At 36.7% G+C, this 14550-nt stretch overlaps 1 protein-coding gene across 1 annotated transcript in view; it reads right to left on the minus strand.

The window, feature by feature from the left end:
- Positions 1–11543, minus strand: part of ZBTB41 (zinc finger and BTB domain containing 41) — a 43327-nt gene extending 31784 nt beyond the window's left edge. Inside the window, exons 1-4 of the mRNA XM_070602416.1 lie at positions 11419–11543; positions 9527–10781; positions 1424–1631; positions 625–694 (exon numbers count right to left, since the gene is read on the minus strand). Of these exons, the coding sequence (XP_070458517.1) occupies positions 625–694; positions 1424–1631; positions 9527–10649 (1401 nt within the window). The 5' untranslated portion in view covers positions 10650–10781; positions 11419–11543. The remainder of the gene's footprint in view (positions 1–624; positions 695–1423; positions 1632–9526; positions 10782–11418) is intronic.
- Between the last annotated feature and the right edge of the window lie 3007 nt (positions 11544–14550).

Genomic DNA, 14550 nt, shown 5'->3' on the forward strand with positions numbered 1-14550 from the left:
CGAGGAAGAGACCAAAGTGGAGAAGAATCAAGGCCCCCAGCCACCTGTCCTCGCTGAGCAACTAGCTGTTGGTCAGCACCACGTTGCTGGCCGTGAGAGTGCGCGGCTTTAACAGTGGCCACAAACCAGACCAGATCAGACCATCCACCAGCTGAAAACAACTGAGTGACTTCAGCTGAAACCATGTGGAACAGAAGAATTACCTAGCAAAGCGCTGCCCCAAATTTACATTACTGACCCACAAAATGGTAAAATAAAATAAAACGGTTGTTTAAGGTCACTAAGTTTTGAGGTGTTTGTGTGTAGCAACAGATAATCAGAAATGGAGGGAAAATTCTAACATCTTATACTCTGTGCAACAGTAATGCCACAGTAAATAGATGGTTTACTGATTATAATAGAAATAAAAAGTACAATTTTTATTTCTCAGGTCCATAACCTAAAAACTAACTCATACCAGGCTCAATTTACAAAAATATTAGGATAACTTTGCATAAAAGAAAGATCTAAAAGTGAGATAAGTTTATATTACTTATATTATACTTTACTTTAAAATCTAATTGTCTTCCCAAAACGTAACATTACATTTATTTTGGTTTTCTACTGCAAATGAAAAGCTCTTACATCACATTTCCAACTTTCACTCTTAGTCTTCTTAATGGAAATAAATTCTTGTGCATTTTCAGGATGAAATCTGTAAGAAAAAAATAAAAAGATTATCAGAGAACAGTTACAGTAGTTAAGTCAATATTCCATAGGATCTGTTGACAGCGATTATAAGAACCAATCACCGATGCTTTTCTTAAAGAGGCAGGCACATGTGAGTACTTTATTATAGGTATCGTTATCATTTTAATAAATGAATGCGTACGCCTAAATTTATGCAGAAATAGTCAAAGAAAAGCCTAATCATATTCTAAATATATTCAGGAACCTAGCTATTCACAGATAATCAATCTTAAGGTAATTCACTTGATTCTTTTTTTAGTTCAGATTTCAGTAAATTTAATTTCTTAGAGTTAAATATGCAAACTGTACTAAGCATTCTCTCTCTCACAAGTTTTTATACACTAAAGACAAAGCTGAGCATGAGAAGTAAGTCTCCTAGAGTTCTAAAACACCACATTTTGAAAACATACTTGCCCAAACCCAACACAGAAAACAGGATAATGAAAATGCTCTATCTTAAATCTCTATAGTATAGACTACAGATCTGGTTTCAACATCAAAAAACTTTAGCTCAACAGCATTAATAAAAAATATGAACTAACGTTGGCCGCTCTTTTCTTAATAAATTTGCAGTCTGCAAAACGTTAAGCGATGAAAGAACTGGAGAGCAGCACTCCAAAGATGTTTTCAGCTTACTCCATACTTAAATCAGAAGGCACAATCAAGTGTATTACGGAAGCAAGATAATACTTGCCTCTTAACATGCTTGGCTAAAGTCTTCTTGCTTGCATGAAGTTTATTACAGTAAGGGCACTTGTGCTCCTTCTTATGAAATTCTGTTTCATTACTGTGCTTCTTTCTGTGAACAGTTAGGTTAGACTTTGTCGAATAGCGCTGGTGACAAATATCACACTCAAAGGGCTTCTCACCTGTGTGAACACGTGTGTGGCTCTCATATTTCCCTATAAAAAGAGAAATTAAAATTAAATTCAGTACACTTACCACATAGTGGCTGCAATTTGACAGTGGAATAAAATCTCATGAATAATAACATATTTAGTACCCACACCCACATCAGAAACTAGAAAAAAGTTTACCTAAGTATATATCTCTGATAAACCTCACAGACTTACTGCTCCGAGCGAGCTTACTGCTCAAAGTATCCCTTTCCTCAAAAACTTGGGTCATTTAAAAAAACCACTTATTCATATTTAAACATTTTAAAAATCAAGAATTTGGGGAAATTTGCTTAAGATTCTGTTGGCAAATTCTCTGAGCTTAAATAAAAACTTTAAAATATATTCTTTTAGTTTAAAAGTGACCTTCAGGAAAAGATCCACTCATCATTTAAGATATAGTATTTTCACATTTCATTTTCAGTACGTATACGCATGAAACAGAGGAATTTTCAGATCTGACAGTCCTTTTAAAAAATCCTAAAAAGGCAAAATGATATTTTATATATCTTATAATATATGATATTTTCATCTCTCTTCCCACAAAAGGTCACCCGGAAAGGGTACTACAACTCTGGAATACTCAACAAACCCTAAACTTCACCACAGCCCTTTCATATGAGACCCCTCCAACTCAGAAACACTAGGAAACAAGAAAATCGCCTGTACCTGACTACATGCTTCAAATAAACTGCTGAAGCCAACAACATACACGGGCAATATCAGAGAGAGTGGAAAAACAGTAAGATGAACAGATATAATATGCAGACACCTGCAGTCATACTAATGTGAAATTTGTATTATAATTTGAATACATCTCTGAGTTCTATACAAATATTACAGGTATTTCCTATAGAAAGAATCAAGAATTTCAACGTAGACTTTCCAAAGAGAAAAGTTACAATAAAAAAATGAAGGAAAAATATACATGTGGCTTACTTTTCACTTATATTCCTACTCAGACTAAAATTCTTTCACATCATTATTTAGAATATAAATGTCCACGTTACAGAGGCAGAGCAGCATCAAAGGCCAGAGCTCTGACCCTGGATCCATGACCTGGAAATGAATACTGCAGCTTTAAATGGCAGCCTATGTGACCTTGGACACAAAACCTTTTTTAAGCCTCAAATCTTTCTCATCTGAAAAAATAATAACCGAATATTAAAAATGTATAAAATAAAAATAAAAATGGAATAATATTTACCTCAGAGGACTGTCATAAGAATAAATGAATATACATAAAGCACTCACAACAGTGTCTGGCATTATAAGCTACCAATTAATGTTGGCTATTATTATTACTCTGTAATCAAAGCTGTGAATGAGCACACCTAGCAGATGAAAGTAGAAATTTCAATTAAGGACACTTTCAAGCAACAGGCAATAAAAATAAGAAAAAATACTACCCATATGAAGAGCAATTTTCAATTAACAGTTTAGCTTTGCTTTGTCCTGCAAAGTAAATGCATAAATTTTTCTTCAGGTGAAGGCTAATGCAAAAGTCTAGCATTTCAGTCACACACTTAAAAAAAAAAAGATACATCATATATACACATATATAATGGAAATCAGAAAAAAAACAAGTATTCCAAGGGCACTGAAGAAAAAAAGGTTATCATAATTACTTGTCTTCTTAATAAAATAAATTCACCAATTTATTATGTATCCTATATATGATTAAATTTAATGAACATGTAGAATATTATCTAAAAATTAATTACATTGCACTTACATAAAGAATACTGAGGAAAGGGAACAAGGTATTTTCCTTAAGGTAGGGAAGATAACAATCATAAGCAAAGAAAAACAAAAGTATAATGAAAAATCCATTAGGTATTTAGATACAGACCACACAGTTAGTGGTCTACGCCTTTTTTACCTGCATATAGTCAGAAAACTCAGTCAATGCTTGGGCACGTGCTAAATTAGTTGTGTGATCTTAATTAAGCTAATAATTTAACCTCTCTCTACCAACACTGATTAACACTTCATGAGGTTGTGAGAAGTGAACGAGTAAATATATTCACAACACTTAAAACATCCCAGCACATAGTAAGCACTAAAATATTAGTCATTATTACTATTATATAGATTACAAGTCACAGTATGGACGTGTACGGACATCTCAAATATAAATATGGATACAGCTGATTTATGAGTATATAACAGCTCAAACTGAGGTTTCAGCTGTCTCACAACACTGGAAGCACTTCGCCTTCTCTCCTGGCCACTGCTAAAACTGCCTCGTATCTCAGTTCTTCCTCCGCCACTGCTGGGGCGTACGCTTCACTTACACATACATACACACCCTACCACCACCACTGCCCCTGCTGTGCTCAAGGGATGAGCTCTAATACAGGACTTTATTGGGCGAAAGGTGTTCCTGTGCATCCCAAGGTGAAACCTGGAATGACTTTTTACAGACATCACAAATAATAAATAGGTTCTGTAAAACAAGAGTGCACTACATTATGGTTTAGATCAGTGTTTGACAAACTAAGGTCATCAGTGTTCATGAAATCAGTTCCTTGGGTTGTGACTAGCATTGGGAGGAAAAAACGAATAGAATAGAGTAGAAAACAGAGCATTCACACTAGTTTCATACAACTTTTTTGCTTCGATTTATGTATGAGCACACAGGTATAAGTATGTATATTCATAATAACATATTGCTGACCTTGAACCATCCAAAAAAATTGGAAAAACACGGATTTACATTACTTTTTGCGGGGTATAACCAGAACACTACTGGTATAATGTAATTTCTTGGGGAAAATGTTTTCTGAGTTGATTTTATTCTTTATTATTATAATATGGCATACTTGTTTTGGATACCTTAACATTTGTTACACATGAGATATGAGAGAAGCTACAGAATCCAAACATTATCAATATGTATTAATATTCTTCAATTTTAATTTGGAAAAGATAGAGGACACTGTATGGAATTTAAAAAAAAGATTTTTTTCGTTTTTTTAAAACTTGCTTTTTAAATTATGTAGATGATACCTACCTGTGGTAAAAAAAAAAAAAAAGTAAACAAATCAAGAGTACACTATTCCATTTTTAAATGACTAACTTATAAGTGATTTCTGGAATAGGTCCATTCCTAACTGGGGATTGACCATGCATGTTTCACACAGATTCTCAAGACTGAAAGATAACTTATCAAGCCTCAAATGCTTAAATCTCCTCATTTTTATACCCAAGTGAACAGGAACAGCAACTTAATAAAAATCTCAAAGTATACGAAAAATTTTTCACCAAATCTTTATTTTCTATGAAAACGCCTTTGCTGGAAGGATGTTCAATTAATAATTAGTTACATTTTCCCTGTATTTAAAGGCAAGAAATTCTTTCTTACTTGCAAATAAAAAGTAGGTTACATGTAGTTGAATATTAAAACCAATAAAATGGCAGTTAAATTAAAAGTCAAAGCCACTTTTAACTATTAACTTCCATTTTCCTGCAGACTAGTAGACTTAGCCAGACTTAACCATGAAAAAGAAAACAGAAAGTTTGGAAATTTAAACTGAGACAGCCAAAATTTTTAAAAAATGATTTAAATAAATTCAGCAAAGTCCAAAGAGACCAATGAAAATATATAAATTTGAATAATCCACTATGACATGAAGAATCTCTACAGTGAAAAAGCTTTCTTCTTATTAATGCAAATTTTAATTTTAATTTGCAAAGAACTCCCACATTTAAGTCAAACGGTAGGGGTGTGGGGGCTACTCCTCAGTACAAACACAGTCAACATCTACATCTATTTCTTCTTTTTCTACGGAGTGAAGAGAAGTCAATAATATATCAAAATGTTCATTTCAAACAAATTTTCAATCAAAAAAGAGTATTCCTTCAGAGAATACTAAACTACGCCCAACTATTCTTGATCACCAACGGAAAATACATAATATTAAGAAATTTCGTCCACAGTATTTTTCTGAACTGAAATCCAATATAAATTGTGTCCTAAATCAGGAGAAACAAACTAAAGATATTTTCACATGAAAAAACGTTACCTTGTGCTTCAGAATTTATTATTCCCCTATATGGGTCATGAAAAATTACCATAATCAGATTTTGGATGCAGTTTTTACAAAGAGAAACATCAACAAATTAGCTCATTATGTATCTGATGTTGCTAAATCTTACATTACACCTTGAATTTATTCATAGGACATACCCTAAAGAATACTAAAATATCTAACCTTAAAGTAGAGAATTGTGCCACTATTATAATGCTTCTCTATTAAGAACCAAGTGCAATCTCTGTCAGGATGGTCTGAGTCACATCTTTTCAAAAAGCTATAAAACATTTTCTACCTCTAGAAGAGACTGTAAATTTAATCCAAGGAAAGATTTTAGTTCCTAGTAGGAACAATAAAAAAGATAAATTATCCAAATTTTCTCTCTCACTCCATCTGTCATCTTCTCCCTATTTTTGCCTTTTCACCCACTAGGTTTTTGGTTTAAGGGGAAAAGGTCAAAGGACTCTCATTTGCATGAGAACAGGCCAGCTGGTAGCCTAAGGAAAAATATAACTGGATCAGGAGTCTTACTCCAAGCAACTCCTAAATATATCAGAAAGGATAACAGACCCAAAGTAATGGAATCAGATTAGTCCACTACATACTGTGGAGTTAATGCTTCCAGCAGAAGGTCTCAGCTTATTCATTCTCTCTCATAAACCCACTCTGAGACAGAAATGTTGGAAGTTTATAAGGAAACCTAACTGGCTGTTTACAAGTCCAAAGTAAAGTCAGGCATCAACCTTTCAGCCTAGTTCAATTAAACAAGAGCTTACTGAAAACTTATTTGAAATGACCTGGAGTATCACAAAGGATACTAACCAAAAGTAAGATATAACGCTTTCAGGCTCACAATCTAATGAGATAGATAAATAACAACCAAAAGCCTAGGTGGACATTTCTAAATCCTGTGAAAGGAATGTGGGTAATATGAGAAGGATTATTGGGAAATGGCCCTTGCACTGTTGTTTTGAAGAATAAATAGGACTTCTGATAGAGATGATAAAGGAACACATTTAAGAAACTTAGGTCCTCTCCTTCTACATAGTTTCGTTCTAGCCATCACCAGTCCACTTAGCCTATACTCAGCACAACTCTCTGTACTACCCTCATTCCACATCCCATTCCCAATTCCCATCTTCATAGTCTGCAATATCCTTATGGTCCTTTCCAATTTCCCTCTCCACACTGAAGCCAGCATGATCTTTGTAAAACTTCCATAGACTGTCACTTGCTTTGTCAAAGTTTTTTCAAGTTTCTATCACTTACAGGATAAAATGTAAACTCTTCTGTATAGCATAAAAACCATTCAAAATTTACTTGCCAATTCTCATCTGTCTTGTCCATTATGCCTCCTTGTCCACCTTGAAAGCACCCACTCCCCAGCAATTTCCAGAACACAACACACCTCAACGTCTTTGCACACGTTGGTCCCTCTACCTTGTAAATTCCTCCCTATTCTTCAGGTCTCAGCTCAAACACTATCTGCTCTGTGAAATCTTTCCTGATTCCTTCAGTCCTCTGTACTTACCCTGATAAGATTATCTTTATTGCAATATGATTGTGTTTTTACATGTACTCATTAAACTCTAAGATTCTTGAGGACAGATGATCTATCAATTCATATCTGTTTAGCAGTATTTGGCATATTAAAGACACTTAATAACTATATTAGATTAATGAATAATAAGAGGAGCTAGCATTCTTTGAACACCTTCTAAGTTCCATAAAATATCTTAAGTGATTCACAAGGACTATCTCATTTAATTCTCCTAATAACCCTCATAAGAAGGTATTATTAGCATCCTATTAGCATCATCCCACTCTATGTTAAGAGCAAACAAAAGCACAGACAGGTTAAGTAACTTGCCCAAGACCTGGATTCAAAAATGCAGGCTGTCTGACATCACCACAGCTCGTGCTTTTTAAGCCAGAATGACATAATCTCAATCTCAATCTCTTGCTCTAAAAACTGGGGAAACGTAAGCAGTCCCAATGAGGCTATGCAAAAGCGGGGAGTGGAGAAAAGAGGAGTGTAATGTAAATACATTCAGAAAGGTAGGCTGGAAATTTGCCTACAATGTGACCTATTGATTCCCACAACTATCTGGGCCTCCCTTGGTTAAAAAAGCTGCAAAACACCTTCCTCTTAGAATATCAGAACCTTAATCTTGAGCAGTATTTTCCCAAATTGTAAGCAAAAGAACTCTAGTTTCTTGGGATAATGAAAGAAATATCCCAAAAGTGTCCTGTGGTACAATAATTAGAGGAAATGCCAGGTTAAGTAAAATTAGCAGGTTTCTTTAGTAGAGAATTTGACAGAGTTAATACCGACTGCGAATTACAGTATACAGTTTCACCAATCTTACTCAAACATAGAACCCCTCTCTCACACACCCAGAGTTCAACAGAACAGTTAGAGATCTATGTGCCGGGCCTTCAACGCCATTTATGAACTGGCCCCTGCTCGCTCATCTCAAGTCAAATTAGGTAAAATTAAGGCAGAATACAAGGAATATGTGCTAAGAATACAAAGTCTAAGAAGCAGAATCTATTGGAAAGATAAAATAGTTCCAGATATCTCACCCCAAAAACGTCGTTTTCTCCCCGTATACCCCTCATAGCACTTGTTCACAGCTCTACAAGAGCACTTATCTAGCCTGAATTTAACAAGTCACTTGTATTTGTATGCGCTTCCAATTGAGTTACTCAAGAGAAGTTATTTTATTCAAGGTTGTACAGAGCCTCAAACACAGTAAAAACAGTAATAAATAATTATTAAATTCGATTGTCAAAAGTATTCCTATTTAGAGAGAAAAATATTCAAAGGCGTAATAAAAAGCAAAAACAGGTTACCACGGTTATGCCATAGTGCATACTGTCACATATTTTGAGAGCAAATGATTACCAATACCTTATAAAACCAATTTCCACCTATATCAGTTACACATGTAACTCAAAATTGCAAGAAACTCGGGGATATGGCAAACTGTACCAGTAATTTCACAAGGTCGAATTGCACTTACATGTTCCCATTATCATTATAGGTGGTAGAATGCATTTCACAATTCCTTAACTTTAACTTATAAGGAAATCGCTTCATTGTTACAATTTGAAAGTTCACATTAGAACTGTTCATTTAAGACACCTCCAAAAAGTATTTTATTAGCAAATATTAGATCTCTTAAAATTAATGTTCACTGACATATTTTTAACTTAAGGTTATACACCGCATTTCCTACATAGACTTTTCCCACAAAGGAAAAGTTGATTTATTCACTATTATCATAACCAAGGAATACTACTAATTAAGACATTTCCTAAAGTCTCTACCTACAGAATTAAATTGCATTCAGTACAGTTTTATTCTTAACTATCAGTCTAGTCTGAGACATCCCAATTCTAAAAAGTACCAGATACGGGAAAAGTGACTATATTTCTAACTCACATACTACCATCTTCAAGGGGAAATAGCAAACAATCTGATATAATCTAATTCAACTTTCTATGACTCAAAAATAGCCCTTATCTATGAAATTAAATTAGCATATAAATCAAAGCTCTACGTTCATAATTCTTGATACTTTGGAGCTTTTTATACCAAATACATGAACTAATGAACTGTCACCTCCTGTTGGGGCAAGAGGAAGAGAAAGTAAAGGCTAATATAAATACTGAAATTAATTCTTGAATCACAACAAATTTAAAATAACAGGGTAAAGTATGTATTGAAAATCAAATATCCATCCTACTTAAGTATTCTTTTTAAAAGTTAATTTCAAAGCTTAGTTTTTAGTTATCACCTTAAAATATCCATGAAAAGTTAAGTTATGACAAGACAGAAAAGCAGCTTTCTTTTCTTACCTATTCGGTCAAAAGTTTTATCACATTTAGGACACTGCAATATTTTTTTGTTACTGTTCTGAATGACTACAGGAGTTAACCCCTCATGAATATTTCCTAAGGAATCACCAGCCTCAGGCTCCTCTTCTGCCTCATTATTATCTTTTTCACTTTGCTCTTCAATGTCAGAGTATTCATCTGACATCTCCTCCTCTAGCTCCTCTTCTTCAGCATTATATTCACTTCCAGGATCCTCAGAATCATTTCTATCTGACTTTTCCTTTTCGAAATTGTCTTGATTCAAATTGTCTGACCCATCACCACTTTCCGGTTCGTCATCACTGGTGTCATCAAACTTAACAGGGCACTTCCGATTCCTTTTTGATCTTCTTGTGGAAAAACTTCTCTCCAGCATTTTTAACCCATGTTTTTTCCCTAACAAAAGGGACCTGTGGGTTTTAGCCAAATGATTCTCCAAAGACTTTTTATAACAAAAATGTCTACTACAGAATTTACACTGATGATTATTTGAGAGTCTTCCAGTTAGTTCATTTAGTGTTTCTTCTGGTGATGACTTTTCAGTTAGCTCAGACTGAAAAGTGGCAACATTTTCAGTATTCAGCAGCTTAACTGCATCTATAATGTCCAGAAATTTTGCAGCCTCTAAAACAAGAGGTATTTCATACTTGTACACAAAAAATTCTGATGTGTAAAGAAATTCAAGCAAATGCTGAAAAACTGAGTGTGTTACGTGATCCAGGGTGACAACATCAGTGCTTGGATTTTTGCTCAAACACGCATGAAAATAACTACTGCCAACAGCAACAACAACTTTGTGTGCACTAAATTCTTTTCCTTCTACTATGATAAGCAAGTCACAGAAAGACGGCTGCTTCTGCCTGTCATCATTTAAATACTTTAGCAAATTCTTATTATACTGCAAAGAACTCAAAAGTTTTCTCTGATCTGGAGAGGGAGGAAGTTCCTGATAACAGTGAAGAGCTTCAGGAGTTGGTCTTTCTGTGGGATGAGCATAGGCTACTTGGTCACACTCCACTGCCACATTGCCTTCTGCAGAATCTTTACGATAGCCTAGATGGATCTTCTCGTCAAGATCTGAAGTAACCTTTCTCCTTTTCTTCATTGCAGTACAACAATTTCAGAACAAGAAGCTTCATAAGTGTCTTGAGGGATTTATTGTAAAAAAAGAAAAAGAAAAAAACTAGATTGTCTTGGATAACAGCTTCTGGAGGGGTGTGCCCGAGGGTGTCATGGTCTGCAAGAGAGGAAGAACCACGTAAAATAACTCCACGGCAAAGCAATCCTAAATCCTTCACGGCATTTCCACGAATCTTTTCTGAATTCGAACTAAATTATGATCAAGGCACGGCTTCCACCCATTTGCGGCTAAGATTTTTAGGGCGGGGAACAAGGACGGCCGGGTTGGAAAAGACAGCCAACAAAAGAATAATTTTAAAGGAAGCTAGACAACACCTTTCAAGGCTGATCCAGAAACAGGGTGGATAAAGGGAGGGCAGAAGAGAGAGGGACCCCTTCTAGATCTTTGAGGGTGCAGGTCGAGGAGGGCGACATGGGTGGTTTAGGGGCGCTGGGATGGTGACAATAAGGCCAGCGCGGCCGCGAAATCCAAGTCTCTCCATTAACATGCTTTTCCAGGGCGGCCAGGCACACCTCTTTGGGGACCGAGGGGATCCCCCGGCCGAGGCCACCCGACAGGACACGGCCCCAGGAGGGGCGCAGGGCAGGCGGAGCAGGGTCAACCAGAGGGACGGCTAACGGAGGCAGAGGAGCCTTGCCAGGCCCTGCCAGGGCGGAGAATGCGCTCGGCCACGGCGGGCCCGCTCCCCTTCCCACCCCGGTCTCCCTGGGCGGACGCCCCACAGATCCATTACCGGGAACCCAGGGCTCCCCCGCTGGCTCCCAGCCGCTGAGCTCCACTCTGGGCGCGCTCGCTCCAGCGCCTACCCACTTCCGGGTTCAGCCCCCTCCCCCTCCCCCCCCCCGGCCGCTCCTTCCCCTCCCGGCGCCTCGCCGCCTCGGCCGCCGCCGCACACGTCACCCGCGCGCGCAGCCTCGCAGCCACCCGGGGAGACGGGCGCGCGGCCCTGCGCCGGCCACTGCGCATGTGCGCGCACTCCGCTTCACGCATGCTCCGTCGGTTCTCCCTGCTCCGTCGGGGAGCCCAGCTACGCCCCGAGTCCGTTAGTCCGGGTTTTCGCGGTGGTTTGGTGGTGATTGAAGGCAGAGGAGAGGACGGATGGGGAGTTGAGAGGAAACTGGCAGAGGCGCTGTAGCACGAATTGCTTTCATCCTCACGGATGTATTGGCTGGTTTGTAATGGACCAGGCAGCCGCGGGCGGGAGCCGGTCCCAGCACCCGGTTCCCTGCATCTCGAGAACCGATGTTGGCGTCGTTGCGTTATTTTTGTGATTTAAACGGCTCAGCCGGTTGCTCCAGAAATTATGTTTTAACTTCTTATTGTACATAGGAGACAAGTGTATGTGAGTATGCAGCTGGTAGGACAGGAAAGGAAGCCAAAAGAAAATTGAGAAAAATGCACAAGGACAACTGTTGGAGTCAGTGCCTAAGATTTTGCATTTCTAGCGGAATCCCCAGGTGATGCTGATGTTGCTCGTCTCAGGACCACAGTTTTGGTAGCAAGGTTCTAGATCATGTGATGTTACAGACACAAGGGAACTAAGACAGAGGCTGAGACCGAATAGGATGAGTGACTAGATTGGTGACCCCACGCCTTCCCCCGCCCCATCCATCACCCCTCGCACACACAGGTATAGCGGGAAACCTGGAAGGGCCACGCTCTCAATGGGAGAACTGGGGGAAAAATTTCTTCTACAGAGAGAGGGAAACTGAGGAAACTTGACTGTCTCTAATTTTCTGGAGATTTGAAAATAAATTGTTAAAGCTCTTCAGGAAAACTTATAGCAAAAATTCACGCATGAATTCAGACAAGGAAGGATTCATATCATCTGGGTGAGTCATCCTGAGAAAACTAGCCATCTTAAATGGGAGTGGGTGTGAAAACAAGATAGTGAAAGAATTGTTAAAGTAGTATCTGCAGGACTTGCATACCCAAAGCCTGAATATACGGAATTCTCAAAAACAAAGTAAAATAAGTATATTTAAAACATTTAAGAAATAAAAGGAATTAAGAGGAAAATGAAAAAACAAGAAATTATTAAAAGTAACGAGGCAGATTAAGAAAATAATTTAGAAATGAAAGCTCTCATTATGTTAGTATTTAGAACATAGATGGAAATGTATAATCATACAGTCTTATATTAAAACAGAAGAAAGGCTAAAACAAGGTGGAAAATGAATATATCCAAAGAAGTAGAAAAAAAAATTTTTTTTTGAGCAAGATTAGCCCTGAGCTAACATCTGCTGCTAATCCTCCTCTTTTTGCCAAGGAAGACTGGCCCTGAGCTAACATCCATGCCCATCTTCCTCTACTTTGTATGTTGGATGCCTGCCACAGCATGGCTTGGCAAGTGGTACGTACGTCCACACCCGGGATCTGAACCGGTGAATCCCTGGCCGCCAAAGTGGAAAGTGAGAACTTAACTGCTTCACCACCGGTCCTGCCCCTAGAAAAAATTTTTAACAAGAGCAAATAATGAAATAGTGAAATATGTGATATAGAGAAATAATAAAGCTAAACTTTGGATATTAGAATACTTTAAAAGAGAACTTTCTGGAAAGATTGAGTTATTAATAAAAGTGAAAAAATATAAACTCTAAAGAGCTTATTTTCATAATAGTTTTGTAATACCTGTTGAATGCGTATAATGGCACTCTTTTCAGATGAGTTCTTTACAATTTACCTTAAAAATTACAAAAACATTCCATTATTAATAATGTCTATATATGCAAAACAGTTTGTTCTGAGGGAATTTACTAGTCTTTAACCTATTATTCAATGCATGCTTAACTGAATTGAGCAGTAAGTCTGTTTTATGGACAGCCAAATCTTAGAAACATAAAGAGAATATAGCTATGAAAGCAATAGTGATTAAAATGATGGATATAATCCTCTAACAATATAGTTTCAACCTGTTCTTTAAAAACTGACAGAACTAAAGTGAGAAAAACAAGCTAAATTCAGAGCGGGGAAATGTTTAACACAGCTCTCGTAGTAACTGATAAGATCAGAAGATAAAATCACTAAGAATGTAGATCAATTTTTTCAAATTATTAGCAAAATTGACCTAAATTGCACAAGTGAAATGCTGCACCTGGCAGCTACACTATGCACATGGAGCACTGAGAAAAACTGATCATGTATTAAGCTGTAAAGCAATTATCAACAAATTTCAAAGAATCTAGGAATAACAACAAATACTCCACCCACAGTGTAATGAGATTATCAATGAATAGCAGCAATAATAATGATAATTAAAAATTACCATATTAGAACCTAATGTAACTTCCAAATAGCCTATGATTCAAGAAAGCAATCACAATAGAAACGAAATAATTTTAATTTAATGGCAATGAAAATGCAGCGTAGCGAAACTGTGAGAGATAACTTAAACCATGCATTAAGGGTAGTTTATATCTTTAAATTCATGTATTACCGAAAAAAAGGCTGAAAATTAATGAACATCTAAGTTCTCAAGAAGTTAGAAAAGTAAATTAAAGATAAGGAAAAAGGGAAGCAAAAAAAACATGACAGAAATGAATGAAATAGAAAGGAAGCTTACTTATAGATCAGCAAATCCAAATGTTGATCCTTTAAAAAAACAATAATATTGATAAACCTGTACCAAAATTGACTATAGGCATTTTAGAAGTGAGAACAACATTGTATATGCTACAATTATTAAAAATTAATAAGACATTATTCCAATAAATTCAACAATATAAAATGGTCAAATTATTCAAAACACAAGACATTTTAACACACTCATAAAATTGATGTTAGTAGCAAGAATAGTCGAGAACAAAAGAAGGGACAACATGAGGAATAAAAAAGATACCATTGCAGATTCTAGTCACGTTAAAAA

This window comes from Equus przewalskii, chromosome 31 (assembly GCF_037783145.1).
Source record: "Equus przewalskii isolate Varuska chromosome 31, EquPr2, whole genome shotgun sequence".
Lineage (NCBI taxonomy): Eukaryota > Metazoa > Chordata > Mammalia > Perissodactyla > Equidae > Equus > Equus przewalskii.